This window comes from Monodelphis domestica, chromosome 2, assembly GCF_027887165.1.
Source record: "Monodelphis domestica isolate mMonDom1 chromosome 2, mMonDom1.pri, whole genome shotgun sequence".
NCBI classification, from domain to species: domain Eukaryota; kingdom Metazoa; phylum Chordata; class Mammalia; order Didelphimorphia; family Didelphidae; genus Monodelphis; species Monodelphis domestica.
The window spans coordinates 201,325,827-201,352,051 of record NC_077228.1 but is presented as its reverse complement, the minus strand read 5'-3'; the positions used below and the strand labels follow the sequence as shown (position 1 = coordinate 201,352,051).

The 26,225-nt window shown below is 37.3% G+C and overlaps 1 protein-coding gene across 5 annotated transcripts in view; it reads left to right on the top strand.

Annotated features, from left to right (window-relative positions):
• Positions 1-18,538, top strand: part of ZNF652 (zinc finger protein 652) — a 110,108-nt gene extending 91,570 nt beyond the window's left edge. For 3 of the 5 annotated variants that reach the window (XM_056816882.1, XM_016430539.2, XM_003340294.4), the window contains 2 exons: positions 548-692; positions 6,814-16,326. In XM_056816882.1, coding sequence (XP_056672860.1) covers positions 548-692; positions 6,814-7,319 — 651 coding nt within the window. In that variant the 3' untranslated portion in view covers positions 7,320-16,326. Of the gene's footprint in view, positions 1-547; positions 693-6,813; positions 16,327-17,891 lie in introns of those variants that run through there. The other 2 variants (XR_462133.3, XR_462134.3) reach the window with 2 other exon arrangements.
• Positions 18,539-26,225: the final 7,687 nt, after the last annotated feature.

Below are 26,225 nucleotides of genomic sequence, written 5' to 3'. Positions count from 1 at the left end.
GATATTTGGTACTTTTTCTTGAGAAGGAAATATGTGGCTTAGTTCAACACTATGATTTTACAAAATCTTCAGAAACCTACCATGGGCAATATGTTTAATCACTATTTGAATAGAATGGTATGTCTATGGGATTTGTATTGTCTCTTGAACTTAAAGTTTTATTTTTAACACAGTACTAATGTGCCCTATTATTAAGTTTCTTGGATCAGATCTATATTTAGGAGATGATGCCATTGCCATTTAAAAAATCACTTTATGGTGAGTTATGTTGCTGCCTTCAGCAATAGAACTTGGTTCAGTATACCAAAATGACATTTTTGGGGGATTTTTCCTCCCTTGTTCATTATTAATTCACTTGGCTATATAGATAGAGCAAAATCATCAATACCAGAGGGTTCCCATTTTGAAATGAACATAGCTCAGCCTCAGAAAAAATGTTAAGATGTATTAAGATGAACAAGTTTTTGTTATATACCACTGCTCAAGAAGAGCTACTACACCCATCTTCTAGTATGATTCAAGATTCTCTCTACTATGTCTAATACAGAACTGTGATGAAAGGTTTCAATACAAGTACCAACTTCGCTCCCACATGAGCATTCACATTGGACACAAACAGTTCATGTGTCAGTGGTGTGGCAAGGACTTCAACATGAAACAGTACTTTGATGAGCACATGAAGACACACACTGGTAAGGATCTTTTGGGAAAGGTACAAATGCCTTGTTCCTAGGTGATATAGCCTTTTGGTGTGGGACAGTTACCTACTTAATTTTAAATCAGAAACATATAGATATAACCATATATTAAACAAAACCAATAAAAGAAAATACTGATTTATTCATCATAATATTAGGACATGATTATTCATTTGAAAGAAAGATTATTTGACTTATTGACATAGTAACACCAAGATTTCTTTAAATAATGAGCTCCTATAGTTTAGAATGATATGAAAACAAAATTCCATTCACATACAACATTTCAGGAACACATCTATTAAATAAAAATGAGTTTGGTTATATTGGTTTTACAAGTCAATTTGTCTATTTATAAAGCACATGGAAAGCCTAAGATTTGAAAGCATTGACTTGAACTAAGTAAGCATCTTGTGAGCAGATTGATATCCATAGGCATGATCTCAAAACAAAAGTCTCAGATTACTATATAATCCTTATTATTTTGTTTTTATCTTTGTCTGTTTAGGGAGAGGCTTTCTTTAGCCCGTACTAATTAATGGTTTATGATTTATTTACAAATGTCTAGTTTTCTAAGTTAAATACAGTTGTCACACTCCAGATTATTCAGTAGAATAATAGCTCCAGAGACGTAAGAATTTTAAAGAACATTTTTTCTTTAGGTAAACAAATATCTACATGGAGGAATAGAGGGGAGGGAGGAGAAGAGGAGGTGAGAGCTGATGAGAGCTGGGCTAACAGGATCTCTACTTGAAAGGATCCTTCATAGCATAACTAAATAGTAGCCATTCAACTACTTTAAGACCTTCAGTAAATTGGAAGTATTATATGCTGAGGAAGTCCATTTCATTTGATTTCATTTGATATCTGAACTTAATAGGGATGGTTAGAGGAATATCATCTTGTAGTCAAGTGGGCAACTAGGAGCTAGTCAATTGAGTGCCCGTTCTGGAATCAGGAAAACCTGAGTTCAAATCCAGCTTCAGACACTTACTAGATGTGTGACCCTGGTCAAGTCACTTCACTTTGCCTCCATTTCTTCATCTATAAAATGAGCTAGAGAAGGAAGTGGCAAACCATTTCAGTATTTTTGCAAAGAAAACCCCAATTGGGGTCAACAACTAAACAATGATGATCAACAAGTTGATATTCCTCTGACCATTTTTGTTAAGTTCAGAAATGTATTTCCTCTTGTGGTACACTGTTATAGATATTTATGGTGTCCCAAAAGTCTTAGTGTAAACTTAAGCTTATTAAAATTTGGCTTATTAAATTTACTAAAACTTAATTATTGAAGACTTTGGGGACAACTTGTATTATTATGAGAAGATCCTGTCCGAAGTTTAAGAATTAAAGAGGTTGGGACAGCTAGGTGGCACAATGAGTAGAGTGCCAGGCCTGGAGTTAGAAGAACCTGGGTTCAAATCTGGCCTCAGACACTGCATAGCTGTATGACCCTGGGCAAGTCACTTACCCAGCTGGCCTAGCCCTTGCCTTTCTGTCTTAGAGATGTTACTAAGACAGAAAGTACGAATTTTTAAAAATCTAATGTGGTTGCATAACTGTGAACAGCTAACCAAATAGCATTTCAAAAGTTGGAGTTAATTTGACAGTAACCTGAGACTTACTGTCCATTTGATTAGCAGAATATAACAAACTTTTTAGCCTGTGCTCATTTTAGAACTTACTTATCTTTTTTGCTCCCTTCCTCCTCTTTTCCTTTTATTTTTCTCTCTTCCCCTTCCCTTTCCACCTTTGGTATAAATAATTTAAATTAGATAATTGCCTTTTCCCCCCGAGATCTCATGGGATAGATATTCTCTGTAACATCAATTAGTCACCTGTTATTAAGTGCTGTGTGCCAGATGCTAAGGATAAAGCAGTTCTTGCTCTCATGGAGATTATAGTCTACTAGGAGAGATACTACATACACATATATATTTACAAGATATATACAAAATAAATGCAAGGCAATTTGGAGGTGTAAGGCACTAACAATTGAAATCAGAAAAGTCTAGGTCAGGACCTGAGTTTTGAGAATTCTAAGAAGTAAAAGTAAGAGAGGAGTACAGGCGTGAGGGATAGCCAGAGCAAGGGCTATGTTTTGTGAAGAATACCAAGTAAGCCAGTTTGACTGGACCATAGAAAATCTCATGGGAAGTACTGTGTAATAAAACTGGAAAGGAAGGTTGGGACCAATTTGCCAGGGGCTCTTAAGGCCAAATGGAAAAGGCCTAATAGGAAGCTATTGAAGTTTATTGGGTAAAGGAATGATATAGGTAAAATCTTGGCTTCAGAAAAACATCTCTCAGTTGTCCATTCCCTATTGTTTTGTCACTTCTACAGCCAATTTCTTCACTCTGTCTTATTAAATTAAAATCTCTCCTACTTTAATCAGTCAACAAATACTTATTGAATCCCTACAATGTACTTAATTAGCATAGTACCCAGGCAGTGTAGAAGAGGGCACCAGAAAAGAGATGACAGTTTGATTATGAATGTTAGAGAAGGGGGAAATCAGTTATAGAAACAATAATTGGTTAAGTCTTCATAGTGGAAGGGGGATCTGAACTGAGACTTTATAAAGATAGTAAGAATGAGGATCATAAAATTTAGAGTTGGAACATTCCAGGGAAAGGAAAGGAATGAGAAGGAAGAAGAAATTATAATGACCCAGGATGGAGAGATATTAAAGAAGGGTGAGAAATAATGGTGAATGTGTAAAACAGAATAATTTGGGTATAAAATGAAATTGCTGAACTAGATAACCTGTTATGGTCTTTCCCAGATTTTACGTCTTATGAACCTATGACAAATGAAAATCCATTGTAGGTTTTTGAACTTCTGAGTAACCTAATGAAAATAGGATTTCAAAGAACATTATATTTAGGATGAATTGGAGAGGGAAAAGCTGTAATTATGGAAGAAGGTATTAATGGTAATTGAGGAAGTGAAATAATGAGGACCTAGGTCTATGTTGGGGAACCTATGGCACGCATGCTGAAGCAGGCTGGAAGAGGCTGCTTGCTTCTCCATATCTACTCCTGCCTGAGGATGTTTCTCACATGACACGCCCCTCTTTCCAGCAGCCCAGTGGGAGTGCTTCCTTCCTCCCCTATCTGGGGTAAGGCAGGAGCTCACATATGGCATAAGGGCAACAGTTTGGGCACTTGGTCTCTAAAAGGTTTGCCATCACTGACCTAGGTAGAAATGAAAAGGCATTGATACAAGAGATGTTTTGAAGGAAAAATGAATAAGATTTGTTGTGAAAACTGACTGTCTGGGGGCAGCTGGATGGCTCAATGGATTGAGAACCAGGCCTAGAGACAGGCGGTCCTAGGTTCAAATCTGGCCCCAGACACTTCCCAGCTGTGTGACCCTGGTATATAAGAGATAAAACATAGAATTGTTTTAAGATGGCTGGTAGTTGGAGAATTGAACCTGAGAGACTGGAAGAATGATAGTGTCATTGACAAATGGGGACATTTGGAGGGGGATCTGTTATAGAGGAAGATGTTGAGCTTTATTTTTGTATATGTGAGTTAGAAATGAGAGACTATCAAAGTGATAGTGTCTAGCAGAGAACGGAGGATATGAAAATGGAGCTAAAGTGAAATTTATATTTCAAAGTCATCAGCATAGCATTGGAAGTAAAAGTCATGAAAATGATTTAAGCTGTATGAAAGGAAAAAACTTAGAATTAGAAGAAAGCAGAGGATCAAGAATTCAAGGCTAAAAAGAGAGTTAGCAAAGGAAATAAGGGTGGTGAAAAAGATGAGAGAAAAAGCTGGGATAGTATCGTTTCTAAAGGGAAGAGATAGTTTATAGAAAAATGGAGAAGTAAGGTAAGTAGAGTAAGTAGAGTAAAGTAAGCAGAGAGGTAAAGTTAGAGCAGAGAAAAAGAAAATGGATTTCTCTAAAAGGTGATCAGTGGTGACTTTTCAAGAGTGCATATTCAAGAGATGGGACGTGAGCCAAATTGCTGGGAATTAAAGAGGGACTCTTTAGGACTGCCAGGTAGCAGAGAGAATAGTACTGAGCCTGGAGTCAGAAAGAAGACTTAAGTCCAAATCTGGCCTCAGACACTTACTAGTTATGTGACCCTGAGCAGGTCACTTAATCCTGTCTGCCTCAGTTTTTTCATCTGTAAAAAAAGCTAGAGAAAGAAATGGCAAACTACTCTAGTATCTTTGCATAGGAAAAAAAAAACAGTCATTTAAAGATTTGGGTAGAAAGAAAGAAATAGAATAATATAGGGGCCATGGAATTTTTTAAAGGAAAAAAGTATTGGGGGTTTTCCTCTGTTTTTTCCCCCAAAATAGGGAACACTTGTGCAGAATTAAAGAGCCCAGAAAGGAACCCCTGGAGAGGACAAGATTGAAGATATTGGGAAGGGAATAGATAAATGTGAAAACAAAATTCTTTTCCAGGATAGAATGGGAGCAACAGGGGTTAGCTTTGTAAAAAGGGACTTCTCTTTTAAAATTAGAGAAAAAGATGAAACAGTGTGAGTCTAGAAAGTGTGCTTGAGTTGAGCATGATATTATGTAATCCTGAACATTGAACAGTGTGAATCTCAGGAAAACGGGCAAGAATTTTTGAGAGTATAGGTTGAAGGAGATAAAGGATTATAAATTAGATTGGATAACTGAGAAAAAGGGAGAGCAAATAAAATAACTCTTGTGATAAGTTTTTTGAAGAATCAGACAATAATGAATAATATATTTGCTGAATATTGGCAAGGGATTAGTTGAGATCTGACACTTGATTTGTAGAGGATCAATTGTTCATTTCTGTATCTTTTTCTAATCTAACTCTATTGCTTGGGAATCCACAGGAAAGAGATAAAGTGAGGTTGATCTAGTATTTAAGATTAACACATTGGCCCAGTCCAAGATCCTAAGGATATGAGAACATAAGTATCATCCTGTGTTAGTTTCATAAATATTGATTGAATACCTTTGTGAAAGTCATGTGTGGCTGTGGAATCCAATTTGAATAAGAAGTCTCATAGAGCTAGGTGGTAGCTATAAAAAAGACTAATGGACTACATAAAGAAATTGAGCAGCCTCAGTTGAGTTGAGCTCAGATATAGATCAAGACCAAGTTAAGGAAAAGACGATGGCCATAATGGAATAATACTTTCCCAAAGCATAGTTGGAAGGAAGGAATATGTCAGTTAAAGCCATAGGACAGAGGTAGCCCAACATAAGAGATAGAGAGAAAAGGAATGAAATAATCAGATAAGGAAACAAGGCAGCTGAGTGTCACAGTGGATAGAATACTGGATATGGAATATGACTAGATTGTGTGACCTTGGACAAGTCACTTAATCTCTGCCTCAGTTTCCTCATTTATAAAATAAGGTTAATAATAACACCTTAGAATTATAGTAGTGATCAAATGAGATAACAAGTAATGTGTTATGCTACCTTAAATTATTAATTAAATATATAAATTATTATTGATTATCATCATCATCATCTAAAGCCCAATGGCAAAATCAGAATTCATTTATAACCCCAGTCTTCTAACTCTGGATCCATTGAGGAAGTGAGAGTATGGAGGTAGAAGAAAAGGAAGAGGTTTCAGTTAGAGTTGGAAAATCCAGTAGCCTATATGAAATCTGTATTGTATACTGTTGCTTTTAAAATCCAAAATTCAAGAGTAGACTCGTGCCTAGTTTTACGTGAAGTATACAGAAGAAGACAAACCTCTTTCTATAGGAAATTCTCAACTAGAGCTTGTGAAACCTCATGTATATTTTGGTTGCGACGGCTAGAAACTACTTAAAAGTATACTCAAGAACTGGCACAGGATGAGGCCAAGCTCACTAAAACATTAAAATAGCTTTGCTAGAAAACTTTAGAGCAGCATGTTAAAGACTACTACCTTAGTTGACTTATTTAATGTACTAGACACAGGTTTTACTTTATTTTAACTGCTTTAGTGTCATTAATCCCAAATTTGGGGGTTTATGATTATTAGCATGTAGCTTGGCATACTTTGATAAAGTGGAACACTGTTGTTTTTTAATCAGTAGATGTTTCTTGTACTGACTGCCCACAACTGCAATTTAGTGTGTTCATTGGTTTTTGTCTCTTTGTCACTTTAGGAGAGAAACCTTTTATCTGTGAAATCTGTGGCAAAAGTTTCACCAGCCGCCCAAACATGAAGAGGCATCGCCGAACTCACACAGGCGAGAAGCCCTATCCATGTGATGTGTGTGGCCAGCGGTTTCGCTTCTCCAACATGCTCAAGGCTCACAAGGAGAAGTGTTTTAGGGTTACCAGCCCTGTGAACATCCCACCTGCTGTCCAGATCCCACTTACAACTTCCCCAACCACCCCCGTCCCTTCCATCGTGAACACACCCACAACCCCTACCCCACCAATCAATATGAATCCAGTAAGCACTCTTCCCCCACGGCCCATCCCCCATTCCTTTTCACACCTTCACATTCACCCACATCATCCTCATCACCTTCCTATCCCTCCAGTCCCTCATCTACCCCCACCTCCAGCTCTTTTTAAGAGCGAGCCTTTAAATCATAGAGGCCAGAGTGAGGACAACTTTCTGCGACACCTGGCAGAGAAGAACAGTTCAGCACAACATCATTAACAAATATCTTCTTCAATCTGTTGTCCCTTGGGAATGCACCTACTTAAGAGTTTGCAGAGTGGGAGTTGATGAGGTTGTCTATAGCCCTCTCCCACTCCCTCTTAGCCTCCAGCAAAAGAGCCTTGTCATGGGCTTGGTGTACCAGCAGATCCAAGTGAATGAATTGAGAAGACTATCTTTGTCTTATAGAGGAGGAGGATCATCATCAAAACCAGGGGAGCCAATGGAACTAAAGCCCAATATGCTTGCGTTTTACTGATGACTTTTATAAATTTCAAATATTGAGACTTGTGGAATTTTATAATTTCATATCAGCTGATGAGGTATGCTTGCTTTTATATCCTGGACTTCTCCTCAAAGAGGAGACAGGCCTGGTTTCCTTTTACTAATCGGGAAGGCTGTGAGATTAATCCAGAGCATTAATTGTATCACTGTGTATTGTAACAAATTCTTTTCAGCTTTTGATGCCAGCAGCAAAGGTGGACTGGCTATGTATCACAGTATATCAAGCATTATAGAGAAAGACAAAAATTTCTTGTTTGTGTAGCTCTCTCCTAACGCACTCTTTATTTTACTACAGAAATTATTTTAGAGTTTTTGTATAGACCTCTTTAGTAGTTACCCGTTTCTAAAAGAAATGTATTTCAATAAGCAATGTAATTTTTTTCAGTGTAGCTGGACCTATGTTGTAAAATAGAAGAATTTTTATAATCATCAAAATGTGATTCTTAAAGATGCATATAGCTTCTATAGTTAAAAGTTATCCTTACATCCGTACTACTCAAAGGTGCTTCAGAGACTAAATGTATCTGAGAAGGTCTCCAGGCCAGATTGCTGCAAAAATTATGTTTTGCTTTCAGAACTTGGTATAAATTATTTGGTAATTTTTAAATCTCCACTCCCCACCCAAGTGTCTTAGGCTCACAGAATATGCTCCTTTAGCTTAGGTGGAGTATTCTATGAAATGTTTTGAAAAGAAATGAGTCTCTTTCCAAGAAAGACACTGAGAAGAGCACACACATTTTGAAAATGAGAAGAGTTACTCACCACCTAGAAAAGGGCAGGGAGTGGAAGATTGTCTCATGTCAGTCATGTCTGTTCCTCATTCTCATTAGGAACAGTGTTCATGTTTAACTTTTATGATATGACTAATTTGAGGCTCATATCATGTGCTGCTTGTTTTGAGGTTGCTTTCTTTTTCTGGAGTTGTTAGGAGAAGGAAAAATACTACACTCGAATCACAAACATGATGTTGCTGATAGAGGCTGAAGAGGCATTTAGATGAGAACATAAGCTGGTCATGATTGAAGATGTCTTTTATCACTGGAATATCCACAACTTGGAGCTTTTCTAACATGTACAATAATAGCAAGGGAAAACTCGTAAGATTTCACTGTCCTAAGCAAATGTTTCTAAAGGTGGCCAATTTGAACAAGTAATAGAGATGACAGCAGCTCTAATCCTTTCAGACTAGTAATTTTTTCAGTTTGGTGTTATTCCAACAAGAGTCAGCAGTTTATTATAGGGAATGGTTCAACAGAAGGCCTTGCACATTGGTTATATTCAATTGCTATATGGCTCTCCTATTTTTTCCCCCCTTCCATTTTATTTAAGTAGACCTGACTCTTACAGTAAGCTTAAGAATTGGCATTGCCCCCACTTCAGAGAATTGAGATTAGATTGTCATTGTCTTTTTTTAGTTTTGTGCTTTTCTCTTAAATTCTCTTAAATTCCCCAGTGTTTCTCTTCCCTCCCCTATATTTTCAAATCACTGCTTCTACCAATACCTAACCTTTGAAGGTCTATTAAAAAAAAAAGTGCAATTGTGTTAGAGGTTCTCTTCTGGCTCATGGACTTTGTGTTATTACTTAAAACTGAGGGTTAAAATTCCTGTTTTAAACATCATACTTTTCTATTCCAAGTTTCTTCTGATTTGTTACCTTTGTTGTGATTAGCATAAGAAGCTTTTGGAATTGGGGAGAAAAGGCAGCTCTGACTAATATAGCTTCCTATTTTGTGTGAAAGCCTTAAAAAGTTGGGACAGTTTTTTAAAGAGTTATTTCTCTTGATATTTGGATACATTTTGAAAGCTCCCAGATGCATAAGCCAGTAAGGAAAGCTAGGTCTTTGTATGAGTTATCCTTGGTGGCTGCTCTCCCATAAAATCCTTGCATTCCATGCCATACTTGTCTACATTTTTATGTAGACATGCCACTATTTTATGGTCAGACTTGTTTAAAATGCTTTATTATTTTAAAAATATATCTCAGTTAAATTATATCTTTGTTTTAAACAACTTTACAGTATTGGGCAGCCATTCTGAATTATAATTCAAGAACATTTTATTGTCCTTTTCCAAGGAATACTATAATGATGCACTGGGAATTTCAGGTGGTCCTACCTGTGATTTGGAAATTGAGCGAATATCTAACCTCCTAATAAAGATTACCCCCAACATGGGAAATCCAGTATTAACTACCATCCTAAAAGAACTCAAATAGGCTATCAAGAAAGTCTGCCAAGATTGTCACAAAAAAAAAAAAACTTTAGTAAAAGTCATTTTGGAGCAACCTTAAAACATCCCAATTCTTGTCTAATTTTTTTTTTCTGGGTTTTGACTTTACTTGACTGGCATCTGTGATTTTAAGGGAAAGTACTCTAGAGAATCTAATGTGTCTTTATAATTTTCACATTTAAAATGAATCATGAGACACATTACAAAATAATAATGAGTGCTTCTGAATATGAAAACTACAGGATTAAGCCTTAAACAAAGACCTGTGTCAGGTTAATCTAAAAACTCAGGAACTCAAATTTGAAGATTTGATTTATAGTCCTTACTTGGCTTCCCTAGAGATATGTGGGCTTCCCTTTCCCCTCTGCCCTACCTACCAAAAGTCCCATATCCTGCAAACTGTTCAGAATGATTAACTAGATATTCACTGATTTATGAATGAAGAATTTGGAGGAGTTTGGTTTCTAGTCTTTGCTATATATGTCTTTACATAAGTCTAAAGGACCTTGAAGGCCACATTATGAAGTGTATTTAAGCATTACAGTGATAATAAACAAGGCTGTCTGTCATTATGTACTCTGTCTTTGACAGTTGCTATCCTATTGCTTAAAATATGACTTATTTGAAGATACAGAGACATTTTTGAGTTAAGGTAGTATACATTTTCTTTAGTTTTTTCCATGACATAAAAACTCAAATAAGAAATCTTAGCCCATAATGTAAAATTGCTGCTTTACCTAGTTGAATCAGGTTAGCTCATATTGAGTGATGTTTTTTGGTTTGAACAATGGAGAAGAGGTAAACATGACCTAAGTCTTATGGCACATAGCTTCACTGCCACATATAGATTTGTGACTTCATTCTTGCATACTTTTAATGAGGAAAGACTTCCACATAAAACTTTATTATAGTATCAAAAGAAACTTTTAGAGAATTAGTAGCATGTAGTTTGTTTGAAGCCTCCCATTTTGCATTAAGTATTCTAAATAAATGGCTAGGCATAAAAGTACTATACTTGTACTTCATGCATTGGAAGTACCTTTCCAAGACTCTCCCTTTAATTTGGTTGTTTGTTCACTTACTGTGTGCCTGGTATACTGAAGATGATATCCTCTGTAAAAGAGATGCTTGCAAATATTTAATTTCCTAATCCCTTCTCCCCTTCCACTTACCTGATTTTTTAAAAAGTTTTCGTATTTGTTGGTTGGATGTTTGTGTTTCATTCCTTTTAATCTCATTGGCAGTTTCTGATTTTCAGATAATACAATTGTCATGAAACTCATCAAAGAAGTATATTTATTACATCTTGCAAACTCATGTCAATTTGAAAGATAAAGAATAATAGATGTTGTGTAACATCAGACTACCCTTATTAAAATTAGAGATAACTCTGCTTTATCTACTATAAATAAGGTATTATACTATGTAAAGTAAGTTAGATTTGTGTACCCACAAAATAAGCATTTTGATGCTCAATCATGAGAATGTTTGACCAAGGGGGATAAATTGCTTTTAAGAATTCTGCCAATTGCATTTAAGATCATCTCACTTGGAATTCTGTATATTTTACAACTGAACAAATTGACATTGACATTTAATTCTCCTTTGAAAAACTCCTTCCTTTGCTGAACCAAGATTAGAAATCTCATTAAAAAATAAAAGCATTTTTTCAGTAATGGAAAGGTCATAGGTTATTATATATAATAACATAATTATGCAATAATAGCTTCTAAGCTAGTCTGCTTCTGTCATCTGTAGCATTTACAATAATTAATGATGACCTTCCAACCCTGGATTACTACCTCGATAAAGCAAACCAGAGGTCCTCTCTCCCCTTATTATGGAAGCCATAAAAGTTACCACCAATATGTCCATTTTCATAGTTCCTTACTTTTGTACTCTATAATCCTGACTTTTTATAGACCTTGCAATTGGATCCTTTTGTCATAGAGGGGGAAAAGGCTTTACAAGTTTGGACCAGCATGGAACTTTAGCTCCTTTGGTTTAAATTTGGAGGACAGGTGAATTCACCATGTGAATCAAATTCCCCATTGAAGTCAAACCATTCTACCCATCTGTATTTTTTATTGATGGAAAACTAGCTTTCCCCCACCTTTCCTATTCTTTAAGTTTCTTACTTTATTATGGAATTATTTGTGGAGTGAAATTCTACTTTGTTGCTATATTGATTAATAATTGGTGTCATCAAATAACCTTTTAAATTGTTTTGTTTCCTTAATTTTACAGAAGTAAATGCAAACCAATCTTCTCTTTCTTCCATCATTGCAGCTTAAGCCCTCTCTCATTCTTGAGTGCCTTGAAGAAACCAGCATTCCTGGAAAATTTTCTCCCTGGTTTAGATCCTACCTCTGCTTTATTTTCCATGAGTGTTGGATTTTGTCTTTAGTCCATTTGGTTTAGCTCTTCAAAAACTAAATAAAGCCTCAAACAGAAATTTCAAACATCTGAGTCCTTTCCCCTGATTTTCTAGTTTTTACCATATAGCAGCAGGTTATATTAGTTTTACCCTAGACATTCACCTCATGTTTCCCCAATAACAGAAGTTATTGTGTCCTGACTCCTAACATCTGCTTCCTTAGCCAGGAAAATTAAATTCATTGTATATTTCATGTACCGTTTTTGCTTATCTTGGTCTTCCTAAATTCTTCCCCTTTCATTTAAGGGGATGGGCTTCAATGCTGCTGTTGCTATATATCTTTTCTCACTTGCTCTCACTCTCCTTTCAAGAATCAGTTTGCAGATTTGTCTTTGACATTTTCTCTAACTCAAATCTAATTCAAAATAATTTCTTCATTTTTTCAGAACTCTTTTTAACTTGACTGCTTACTTTTCTTCCTCATTCCATGATCACTTGTTTTTTTTCTCTTTGGAATACTAGTCCCAAGATAATTTCAATTCCTTTTAAAATTCTTACTTTATTCCCCCCCCCCCCAACTATTTCTCTGCCTCTCTTACAGTCTTCTCTTTCTCATCCAACTTCTTAACACATTGTGTAGCTATATCTTTTTCTAGTTTTCCCTATGATTGATCTTTACAGTTTAATTGTGTATACTGTATATAGTATAATCCTCAGTGTGAAGGACATTAAACAAAAATAAGGGTTACTTTATGATCTTGAATGTGACATCAGGGTCTGATTGGTAAAGCATTTCAGCATTGTGCTTTGCTGCCACAGAAGGGGCTTGTGCTGAGCATAGACCTTTCTTCCTTTATTCTTGCCCCAAACTGAAAACAAAATCTTTAAAGAAATGAGGAAACTAGATTGTTTTTGTTGTTGTTGTTTTAAAGAAATGCAAACCATTAATCTGAATATTTTTGCTGTCATCAAAACCTTTGTGTTCTCTTTTTAAGATTGCTGCTTTCCCTAAATTCATTGTGAGTAGTTCTTGGACTTTTCAAGTCTGATTAAACTCATAAGAGGAAAAGAAAGGATGTGTTGAGGCAGGAGACCAGAGAATATAACAATTTTGGCTTCCTGATTCTTTTTGTCTGATATCCTTCCCTCCTTCCTGTTACCCTTGTTACTGGTTGGCCAAGGAGAAGATTCATAGGTAGTTGAAGGTTTAGCTGGCCTTTTTGGAAGAGGAGATTTAGTTTATAAACCAAGTAATTTTCTTCATCTAAATTAACAAGCATAAAGATATATTCATTACATCAGAAACTTTTTTCTTATATGCTTCATTTTCACTCAATTTGTTTTCTTAATATTAACACTTGAGGTGTTTGTTGGCTGCATTTTTAGCTATTCTTTTAATTCTGTGCAGGCAGAGAAAAGTGATGAACTTTTGGATGAACTAAATCAAGTCTGTCAAGAAAACTTGATGGTTTGTTCTTTCGATGAGAAGAAAAGTTTTGCAACAGTCAGCAGAGGGGGCCCTTGTTCTTTGGAGAGGCTGTCTCACAGCCTGCCTGATCCAAGGTTACTTTATACTTGTGAAGACCATCTCTAGTGGGAATAGGGATATATGATATATTACTTTCCTGAAGGTAGAATAAGAGAGGAAGTGGCAAAAAGAAGTGGTTGGATTTTGCTTAACTTTGTAAGGGCATCAAGCTACTCAATGCTTATCTTTCTCATCAGCTAGAGACAGACTTGACAGACTGAATGTGTTGAGGAAGAGAAGTGTTCCTGAAAGTACATCTCTTATCTGGTTATCTATCTTTAATGGGGGGATGTTTCAAGGGAGAAGCTTAAAAAGCAGCATTGAGGTCCCAAATCACATTTTGCATAGGACTTAAGAAACCAACCTGTTTACATTTGAAAACTAGTAGGAAATGATTTCTACCTAGAACCTAACTTCCCTAGAAATTCTCATATTTTCTGCTTTATCATTTGAATCATTCTTGATTTAGACTATGAGTTTAAATGATGTAGTATGATTTCAGGGTTTTCTGCTAAGGTTGTACCTTTGAATTACTACATAGGCAGCCTCTGATCTGATCAATGCCTTTCAATCTTCTGCATTTAATGTGCATGTGCATTTTATTCATCTTTTTGCTTGGGCTATACAATTACTGATCACTCTGTCACTATTCAACAGTACTCTGCTTGCCCACAGGGGAGCAGCAGGAACTTTTAAAAGTTTCTGTTGTGGAACAGACAGCTCATATATTATGTAACTTTCTTTACTTCTCCTCCTCCCTGCTTATTTCAGTTTTTACCTATAACTTTTGGTTCTGAAACTTTCTTTTCTTGCTCCCCACTTTCCCTCATCTTAATTTTCTCTTGTAACTACAATCTCTGCCCCAATTCCCTTGATTTAGGCAGACTGGTAGGGAATACTTTGACACCATAAGTCAGGGATGTTTTGGGAGCATGAATTGGGCAGGGTATCCTGACTAGCCTGTTTAAATAATAATGCCCAATGATGAGAGCCAGTCTTTTTCCATGTAAGGTAGAAGTTTTTTCTCCAGAGTCCTTGTATTCGGAATGCCAAAGCAGGAAGGCAATCTCATTTTCTCTTTCGTGCCCCTCTTTCCTTAAACTCTTCTCTCCACACCACCCCTTATTTACAGTAGTTGGAGAGAATATGATAGACCATGAAATCATTAATTCTCAGGAGTGGGGTGGAGGTGGGAATATTCTTATCATTTTGAATTTAGTAGGAAGGAGATTCAAAGCAATTTTGGCCCCATAGTTTAGGATAAGTAGTTATACCTCCCTATCTCAGCTCCAAATGGATAACTGTTACACCAGGGTTATTATTTCCTATGTCAGACCACAGGCCACGGCCCTGGGATGGCATCTATAGCAGGTACTCCTTCAGCTTGGAATTTAACCTGGTACCATGCTCTGTTAGGCTAGGGACAGACAATCTAAAGTAGTAACTTATCCACACTATGACCAAGGAGGCTTATTTAGGCTAAAAGGCAGCATTTCCTCCTGCATGTATACAGTCAACCCAGGAGAAATAACCAGGTGAATATTAGTCAATGGAACAAGTGGCATTTGTACCTAAAAGACTAGATCTTACTCTGGTCCCTTTTAACCCAGCCTAATCAGACTCTCAGAAAACTCACCAAGCACAGAGCATTGATAGTATCTACTTGTAATCCCAGCATTTGAGAGAAGAGCACTAAAGCTGTGATCAGTTTAGTAGCAGATGTTTAGGTATAACATGTTTGTCCTCTGTTTTCTGTTTGTTTGTTTTTTCTCCTGACAGTTATAGAAATCACTTGCACTTTTCTTTATTTCTTAAGGAAAAAAATCCAGTTTGCTTGCCAGGAATCGTTGAGCATTAGGTTTACAAAGCTTGTTGTTGAATGTTAAAAACTTGTCCAAAGGAGTTTGGCAAAATAGAAGCTGCTTGGTCCCTGTTCTGCCTTCTCAGTCATAAGGATTAAGACTTTGTAGCTTGGATGCTTGTGGCAAGTCCAGAACAGGGCAGCATCCCTCTCCTACCTCTCTGTGGAGATGCAATTGAAGGTCAAATCAGACTTGATGTAGGGCAGGTATCCCTCATGCTGCAGCAAGTTCAAAGGAGTCTTTGAGTTGGGGAGGTGACAAATAGGACAGGATTTCTGGTCTGGAAAGATCCCCAGGAGAGGCACTTTGCCCCCCTACCCCCACCCCCAGGAATTGCAGTGAAGTAGAACAGAGCTCTCCTTTAGCATTTCCAAACTAGCACAAGCTGTCTAGTTTCCCTGGGGCACTTTTTTCCTGTATCCTGTCAGACCCGTTATTGTATTCTTTTCCCCTTGTGTTGACCATACCATAATTATTATTTTTTTTAGCAATTGAGAATGCACTTTTATTTCAACTCAATCATGATTTTAAACATAAAAATTATAGATTGTTAAAACTACTTTTTGTGTATTTTTAACCACTCAATGTAGCATTGTATATTTTATTCTTGTGAGACTCTGGTACAAGGTGTGCCGATTCACGATATTTCCGAGATGCTGGGCCTTTGGATGTGTACGGTAACCAACCTAATGCTAATGTTCAAAGTAAAAGAAGTAGCCATATCAGTTGCACCTGTGTCTTTCTTTCCTGGCTGTTCCTAAAGGGAGAATCCCTTCCTTCCCTTCTCCTTGAGTTGATGGGTAAACACTTGAAAATGGTTACAAATTAGGAACCATTTGGAGGTCTGATTATCTTATGTGATAACAACCTCTGTGAAAATGTATTTTTAAGCAATGACTGAGCTATACACATGAGCTGGTCCAATGATACATTTTGTAGACCAAGGTTATAATGGACAAAGGAGCCTGGATTTTCTGAATACCAAGCAATACCAACCCATTAGTAATCAGTACTTGGCCTCATTGACCCACTTAGCTAACTGAGCCTCAAATAAGGTGGGAAACTAGAAAGTGTTTTCAAAAATTGCCATTTGAGGGGGAAAGTAGACTTGGAAAACAGTTTGCAAACCTCATTCAGTGAAAAGTTGTAGGTTCAAGATTTAGCATTTGGGTGGACATCCCCCACACTATGAAGGGGAAAAAAACAAAAACAAAAACCACCCCTCTCATGGTGGACTTGGTTTCTGAACTTCTACTCCAGCTTGCTTCAAGTCCACTGCTGCTGGGGAATCAGCTTCCCAAGGATCTAGGAATTCTCTTCCATTCACCACTGCTATCACTATTGGGTGTGACTGAGTGAAGCTTTCCATTTTTTTAAGGCAAGCTCCAGCAGATGGATGAGTTGTTCTCTTGTAACCCAAACCACAGAAATCACATGCTCATAAACCAGCAGTGTTGAACTTAAATAGAAACAGGGGCCACTAATCTATACTCAAGGGCTACTTAGTTTTGAAATGTAATGTTAAATGTTTTATTATGTTTTTATTTATTTTGTTGAATATTTCCCAGTTATATCTGATTCTAGCCAGTTTTAGAGTGTTTGATACCTTTATTTCACACCATTCTACATCTGATTTAATAAGCATTTATTGAGTGCCTACTGTGTTCAAGACACAAGCTAAAAAGAAATTGAAATAATCTTTATCATCAAGGAACTTAGATTCTAATGATTTACATATAAACATTGGCATATAGTTAATTTATATTGCCTGGCCTTATTCATTCTAATACTTTCTCATTCATAAATATTATCATGTAATGGCTGACATGAACATAATTCATATTTAGAAGAAGAAATATCAGCATGAAGTTGTGTCATACAAACTCAGTTTACTCCAAAGGAATCTTATCATTGATTTCTTGCCCCAATTGCTGATGACTCCAGGGGACCTATGTGATTCCAACTTGAGGATATCCCATTTGTTTCTCTTTAAATCCTTCAGTGTAAAGAAATTGAGTCCTCCCCCAAAGGTATTTTATACAGTAGATTCCTTTATAGGTTATGTAGCCTTCTACCACCATGTCAGTTAGGGCATGCTTTGATGCAGCTTAATTATCAGGTTCTTTTTGTGAAAGCCCTAAATTCAATCCATTCAACCCATAAAATTCAAATCTTTACATGGTACCATGACATTATTCACTAGCCATTTTTATACCCTGGTCAAAAATTACCAGTGGTTTCATCTCATTCTTTTCTACTGTAACTGTTCTTCTGATCTACTCTTACTCAGCAGCTATGACTGAAGGGAAGGGAAGGAGAGAAGTCCTTGTGTCCACCTCAAGCTTCAACAGTTCAACCATTCCTGATCTCTTCATCATCCAGAAGACTGATCTACTCATCTGTGTTATGAAACATCTCTCTGTTTTTGCATCAGGAAGCACCCAGTCCCAGACCTCTGTCCTCTTTCCTCGACCCCTGTATCATTTTTTTATTTCCCTTTCTCTTCTCTATCTAGGTAGATCTCACCATTTGTTCTCCTTTGGTCTTTCTTAAGATGTCATGCACAGGTCAGGAATTTGATGTCTCTGGTGCGAGATTCTACTATTTTTTTTCATTGTCTTAAAAAGGCCCCTTTGCTTTTTGTGACTAGTAAAGGAAGAAATTGCATTCAGAGCTCAGAAGGCACTGGGCTTTCGTGCAGTTGAACCCACTGGTGCCCAATAAAATGTTAATAACTGCAAGTTGTGGTAATTAGTATTTTGTAATTTTATAGATGACAGGAATACTAACCACAGACATATGGCCAGACTCTGGGTAAGTGGATACAGTATAGAGAAATTCTGATGAAATATTCCCTAGCTGAAAAGCTACTATACCAACCAGCAAACTTTTTTCCCCCTTTGATTGGGGAGGGAGTGCTCCTTTTAAAATAAATGCATATATATATATATATATATACTTCCCTGCAGCCCCTCATTTTGTGAAGTGACTCAGGTAAACTTTCAGAGGGGTCAGAAGTAATGGTTTGATATACTAACTAGTCAGAATAATGAGAGCAACCCCCTGGTGTCAGGAATATTGAACTAAGAATAAAAACAGTTGGGATTCAACTAAACAAAATTACTTTTCTTGTTTTCAGTTATGATTATGAAAATCAATTAGGAGACTGGATAAGCTGCTGTAATAAGACACCTTGATTTCACACCTTGGAGGCAGGGGAGGGGAGGTGCTGAGCTCAGACATGAGGAGACCTGTGATTGTGTAATAATGTGATTTCAGGTTAAAATCCTGAGGCCTCAGATTTAGAAGAATGTTGGCATACAACAACTGAATATAAAAAGAGCACAACATTTGTATCCATGTGACTTTTGGGATTGGATGGCAAATAATAACCTAAACAATCCTAGACCACAGAACAGTACACACCCTGGAAAGTTACAAAATTAAAAGTTAAATGAGGAGCTAGTTACAAATTAAGACTCTTCTATTTACCATCCTCTTCCCCCCAAGAACCACTGCCTTTCTGCCCCAATGATCAGCTAAAGGAAGATGAATGAAGCTAATGTGTCTTGAGAAAATAAGGCATGTTTGGGTTGGGCCTTTTGAAACCAACACCCACTGTTCTAAATTAGAGAACAGGGCTCACTTCTGGCTTCTTCCTTTTTTGTTTTTTTTGTAATCTAATTTTTGGGGGAAAGTGTTCATTCAAGGAGAGGCCCCAGGAATCTGTTTCAGTAAGAGTCTAGAAACTACCCAACATCCCTAAGGTCCCAGAGCTCCTGATAGATCCCAAGGGCTTATCTTTATGTGCTTTGAGAGATTCTTGATAAATTGAATTAATCCAGGCTTCAGAAGTTAGGAAGCAGGGCCCATTTCATCAGCTAGTGAATAACACTACCCCTTCAGAAAGAATTAGGAATGATGCTCCTAATTTCAGTTAAATGTGTTGGCCCTGACCTCACTTTAGGGTTGCAATGTTGTCAGAACTATATAAGAGAGGGGGCAGCTGGGTAGCACAGTAGATTGATGCCAGGCCTAGAAACAGGTTTGTGTATGTATTGGGAGGTGCTTCCTAGCTGTGTGATGGGCAAGTCACTTAACTCCCAATGCCCAGCCCTTATCACTCTTCTGCCTTGGATCCAATATGCATATTGATTCCAAGACAGTTGGTAAAGATTAAAAGAAAACTATAAGGGAACTGTTGCTGTTAGTGCTCACCTCTCTACCTCTGGTGCAGACTAGCCATCCACCCAGGGCAATGCCTGGTCAATCCCCTATTGTTTGTACTATGGATAGAGTGAAGGTGGCCCTCTGGGCCCAGAGTCATAGGATCCAGGGCCTGAGAGGTCAATCTGATAAATAACCCCCTCATTTTATAGATGAGGACACCAAGACCCTTAAGGAAAAAAAAAATTACATAGCTAGAAAGTGACAAAGCTGGCATTTGAGCCTCGTCCTCAAACTCCAAATCCAGTCTTCTGTAGTCAGGAAGAAGCTCCCTATTGTTCCTCTCTCCATCCATGTCATGCTGGCCCCATTCCCTCTTCTCTGCAGTTCCACCCCTTCTGCATTATTGGTTTAGCACAAATTTGAAAACTTGATGCCAGTCTTTCTTATCTGAGGACTTTTTATTTCAGCTTTGCAGATGAATATAAGCAATTCAGTTGGCCAGGCTAATGGAAGGGGAGCAGTGAGATCCAGAGGAGCCAGTAACCCTAAAGAGCAGGTAATCCCAAATTCCTTTCTCTTTGAAGGCAGTTCTTATACAAATACATATTTGCAAGCTTCCCTTCTTGATTTGGTTTGCCTCACATTAAAGTGTTTGCATGCCTTAAGCATCCCATAACAGATGCTGGTGACAGGAAGGATAGTGCCCCCCCAAATCATCTTGGAAGGAAGAATCCACAAGAGTGAGCTATATAGATTAATTAGCCTTTCTGCACACTTTGTAGTGTTTTCTGGTTGTGAGGAAAGTTTAATTAGTTCTTGCTCTCTTTCCCCTAGTCATATGTCCTTAATATTTGGAATTTCTAAAGTTTTTTTTTTTCTAGGCATGATTTAGAACGAGTGATGGTGGGGATAACTAAGTGGCTTAGCCAGACCTAGAGACAGAAGATCCTGAGTTCAAATTTGGCCTCTGACACTTCCTAGCTATGTGTCCCTGGGCAAGTCACAGAATTCCCATTGCCTAGCTTTTATCACTTTTCTTCCTTGGAACCAATATCCAAGATTGAGTCTAAGACAGAAGGTAAGGATTTAAAAAAAAAATTTTTTTTTAAACAATGATATGGAGGGACACTAAGTGGCTTAGTGGATTGAGAGCCAGGCCAGGAGAGGGGAGGTCTTGGGTTCAAATCTGGTCTCAGACACTTCCTACCTGTGGGACCCTAGGTGAGTCATTTAACCCCCATTGCCCAGTCCTTGCCACCCTTCTGCCTTGGAATTAATATATAGTATTGTTTCTAAGACAAAGGTAAGAGTTTAAATTTAGAAGGAAAAAGAAAACTGAGCAATAGGCATCTAGCATCCTCATCCTAAAAATAAATAATTTTGACCAGATAATCCTTAATATCCCTTCTAGCTCTAAATTCTCTGATTTCAGGCTTTTGCTTACAACTTGCCATAAATGTCACTATCTGACCAATAAGTATATCAAAGCCAGACACTGCACTGGCATACTTAGTGTAGAATTTCATCTTCTAGTGTTGAAATGATTTGGGCTGTCTATACTCCTTGGGGAGGAGAATATTCAAGGATTTCATTCCTGAATCCTCTGATAGTGGGACAATAGCATCTTCCATACATTAGTCACATGGGAAACAAATTATGATTGGTGTAGGCTCCCTAATGCTTTAGCTAGAGCTAATGCTTTGCATGTGGTAGGTTTTCAGTAAATTATTCAGAGAATGAATGGATGAATGCACCTGTATCTTTGAGATGCAGGCAGATTATAAATGTAAATTATATTTGCCATGTTTTAGTGATGATTGGATTCTGAAGTATAAGGGGCTTTTAAAATGATATGCTATTTTTAATTAAAAAAGAAAATTTTAGAGAAAATTATACACAGTTTCATACTTATTGGAGAGAATACTGGAAAGGGTACCAGAAAACCTAGCTTTGAGCTCTAGCTCCTTACTGCCAACATGGCCTTCAGTAAGTTAGTTACTTGACCTGTCTGGAAAATAGAGAGGAAAAAAATACTTGTACTACCACTTTAAAGGATTGTTATAATGAAAGAGGCAGCATGGTATAGTAGATAGAGATCTAGCCTGGGTTCAAGTTCTTCCTTTCCTATACAGTGGCTGTGTGACCCTGGGCAAGTAATGTAACCCTAATTGCCTTGCCCTGCCTTGCAATCAATACTTGATTCTAAGACTAAAGGTAAGGGTTAAAAAAAAAAAAAAGAACTTGTATACCAGATGCTGCCCATATTGTATCTTTTATCACCAGTAGATTTCTAACTGGCAGGACAACTAATTTGACTGGTTTTTGAGGTTTAAAATTCCAGGATCCAGCTTAAATGAAAAAAATAAAATAGTCTAACCAAAAAAAAAAAGCCACACTGACACAAAAAATTTCACCCTTTTTGTTGTCCCTAGCTTCCCTTCCTCTGTTCCTTCTAAACCTTGGTACTTCTGACATTCATTCAGTGTTTGTTACCTGGCTCTCCTTCCATCTTCTATATATTTATTTTTTTAAATTAGCACTGACTAATGATTTCCCTGCATATTCAGTTCAGTCTCCAGACAAATCCCATTTTCCCACTTCCCTGAAATTGTTTTTCTTTCTGTCTTTAGGATTTTATTCTTGAGCATTTGCCATCTTTTCTGGGCTGACTTCCCGGGTAGCATCTTAGTTGATGAAAAACCTTACCTATCCTTCGTAAATCCTTCTCTTTCCTGAAGTCTTGCTGGAATGAATGAAAAAAAAAGGGGCTAGTTTGCACTTACGATGTGCAATCATTGTGCTAAATGCTGAGGATATGAAAAGAAAAAGGTATACAGAAGAGAAGGGAGTTTCAGGGCTTGAAGAGATCACCGTCTAATTGGGGGAAAGAACACACATAAAATAGTTCAGCTGCAGGGCAGCTGATCTTAGGATCCTTCAGCATGTCAGGTCCAAGTGTCTGAGAATCTAGAGAGGGTAGCAGCAGATCATATGATAAAGCCCAGAGAACCTTCGGTTGTGGTGGCAGGGAAGATAATCGAATACTCATCTCCCCAGAAGGACTGTAGTTAGTGAATCTTGGTTCATTTATGTTGTACGTGAGTGTCCCCCAGCTTAAAGGAGGGGCAAATTTTGGACCGCCTTAGATTTAGCTTTTTCCATATGGTGCCCTTAGAATTTCTTCTCTATTCCAAAATCTAGGAGGGAGGATTCATATCTTTATAAAATTCCCATCATTTATTTCTACTTTAGCAACCATTTCTTTTCTGTTAGTAAGAATCAAATCCAGAATAGAATTTATTTTAATTGGTTATTCCACCTTTTGAAGTAGGGATCTATCATTAGAGACAAGTCAAGAAGTCGTTAGATGCTCTGATTTTGAGCTCCAGCAGATATCTAGATAATCAAAATCCCAAACACTACTATCATGCTTCTGTGCCTGGTTTATGTTTCCCAAATTCCTCATCTCAATAATTAATAATCCATAAACATTTATTAAGCTCCTACAATGTGCCAACCACTGCTAAGCCTTGGGCATATAAATAAGAAAAAGGAAGACAGTACCTGTCCTCAAGGAGCTACAATGTAATAGGGAAATAAAATACACAAAATCTAAAAAGAGAATGGATAAGGGCTGCCAGATGCTATCTAGTATCTAGTATAATATTAGTGGAGTTAAAATTGAGCAGGGCAGCTCATGGTATATGAAATTAGTTGGAAAAATCTGAGCCTTAAATAAAAGGAAGCCTTGAGAGTTTATTGCTCAGCTTTCCAGCCCCCAGAGGACACAGGTGCTGAAGGTGCTGAGGAAGTGTTGGAAATAGTGTTGAACCTGGCTAAGCTCCAAGATGATGAAATTTCAGGTGAAGGACTTATCCTGGGGGAGGCATGATGTTCAGAACAACTGATGGTAAATCCATTTTCTGGGGGCAGCTGGGTAGTTCAGTGGATTGAGAGCCAGGCCTAGAGATGGGAGATCCTGGGTTCCAATCTGGCCTCAGACACTTCCTAGCTGTGTGACCCTGGGCAAATCACTTAACCCCTATTGCCTAGCCCTTACCACTCTTCTGCCTTTGAGCCAATACACAGTATTGATTCCAAGAAAGAAGGTAAGGGTTTTTAAAATAAATAAATCCATTTTCTGTCTCTTTTGAGGTTAAATTACATTACAATAAATTATTTAAATTAAATTAAATAACAAAATCACTTCTGTTTCTCTATCCTTTGACCTTCACCCAAAAGCCATCCACCATGTTTGCCTTTTCCTCTCTTTGTGGATTTCCTCAGATTCTTTTTTAATTTATGGTGCTACCCCTCTCTCACCTTTTAACCATCCTCTTTCTTTTGAATAAAGTATTTACAGCTATATTCCAGTAATAGGTTTTCCTCCTTTATGATAACATCTACTTCTTTCTTGATGCCTAAACTTTGGGCATTTGAATATAGACATTTAAGACTAAGGATTTTACTACTGGGTCCTTTCTTGTGGACTCCTGGGTACTTAAACTACTATTCTGCCTTCTTTATAGCAGCTCTCTATAAGTAAACAACCTTCTCCTTCCCTGTTTCTTACTTCATTTTTAGTCCAAAGACCTTGCAACTGGACTTGAAGGACTTGAGTAAAATACATTTTCTGGCTACAAACTTCTTTTTCTTATAGTGTAAGCCATGGTCCAGAAGTTCAAATCCCATTCTTGGCCAGTTGTTAATTCCTAAATCTCTCCCTTCTCTTCTGTATACCTTGTCTTAAATGGACAATGGCCAGACCTCTGAGGTAATATTGTTTATATTCACTTGAATTATCAAAAGTAGATGGTTATCATTCTTTTTTTTTTAAACCCTTACCTTCCCTCTTGGAATCAATACTGTGTATTGGTTCCAAGGCAGAAGACTGGTAAGGGTTAGGCAATGGGGGTTAAATGACTTGCCCAGGGTCACACACCAAGGAAGCACCTGAGGCTAGACTTGAACCCAGGACCTCCCATTTCTAGGCCTGGCTTTCAATCCACTGAGCTACCCAACTGCCCCCTCTTTTTTTTTTTTAACCTTGAGAGGTTTTCTTTTGTATCTTAGATGCATTCCCCTGGAAAATAGCTGGCTTTTCTGTTGTTACTAGGCTGACAAATAGCTACTTCAGTAAGTATCCCTAAGCAGGGAATCAGTAAAAACAACTGCTGCTACTGCTACCGCTACCACTATTACTATCACTATGACCAACACCCCTACTTCTACTACCAACACCACATCTACCACCACTACTTCTCCTCCTCCTCTTTCTTCTTTTTCTTATTTCTCTGGCTTTTGCAGGATGCCCTCACAACTGATAGCTTTTGTTGCCCTACTAATATCATTCTTTGAAAAACAAACAATTTCACTGTCCTTAGGGCATCCAACTAACTCTTCAGGAAGAGCCAGCTTCACACCTGTTTCTCTAAGTTCTAAATATACAGCTGCCTTTTTCCTTCTCTTCTATATAACATTCTTCTACTTTCCCACTTCCTGATAAGGGTCAAGTCTATCCTCTACCTCAAGTCATTTTTCTCCTTTTCCCTTTCAATGAAGCTTCACTTCTGTTTCCTTTTGGAGGGCAGTGGGGAAGAGGAACTCCTTCTGGGTATTCACTTGTCAATCCTAAATATCTGGTTAACAATTTTTAGAGCATTTGGCACTTAATTATTTATAACTTGATAATCCCATTGATTCTGTTTACATTCTACAATTCCACATCTTCTTTTCCACTTTGCACCAAACAACCATTTCACTAATTTGCCGTACTCACCACCAATCCATTCTGTGTGTTTAGCCCTCCAATTCTTCCATTTAGTTTTTCTTGTTTATCTAGTGTCTTGTCAACTACCTTCTGCCATTTCCTTCTTTTATCTTTCTCTGGGTTATTATATTTTAATCCTCCTTAGATATGAAATTTTTTTTAATTATTTTAACCATATTTTCTTTGACTTTGTCTATTTTAATTTTTTTTTTTACCAATTACATGTAATAACAAATGTCCACACTTTTCCTAAATTATATGATAGAACTTACTCTCCCTTTCTCCCTTCCCCTCCCCCTCCCAATACTGGTAGGTGATTCTATCTAGGTTACACATGTATTATCATACAAAACACATTTCCATATTGTTCATTTTTGTGAATAATCTTACAAAACCAAAACCCCAAAACAGAAACCCAAATAAACAATTGAAAGATCTTCCTTAGATCTTTTTTATGCCTTTAATCTCCTATTAATCTGTTTGTTCTTTTTCTACTATTTTTCATAGACTAGATAGAATCTGAACCAATATATCTGAACCTGGAGATTATTCTTTTTCAAACTCTCCTCATTGTCTTTTTAATTTGTCTTTAAATTTCCTCTCGAAAATTCAGCTATTTCCCTTCTTCACTAATCCAAATCTTGCTCTGTTCTTTCTTGTATTTAATTAGAGTTTTGTGTACAT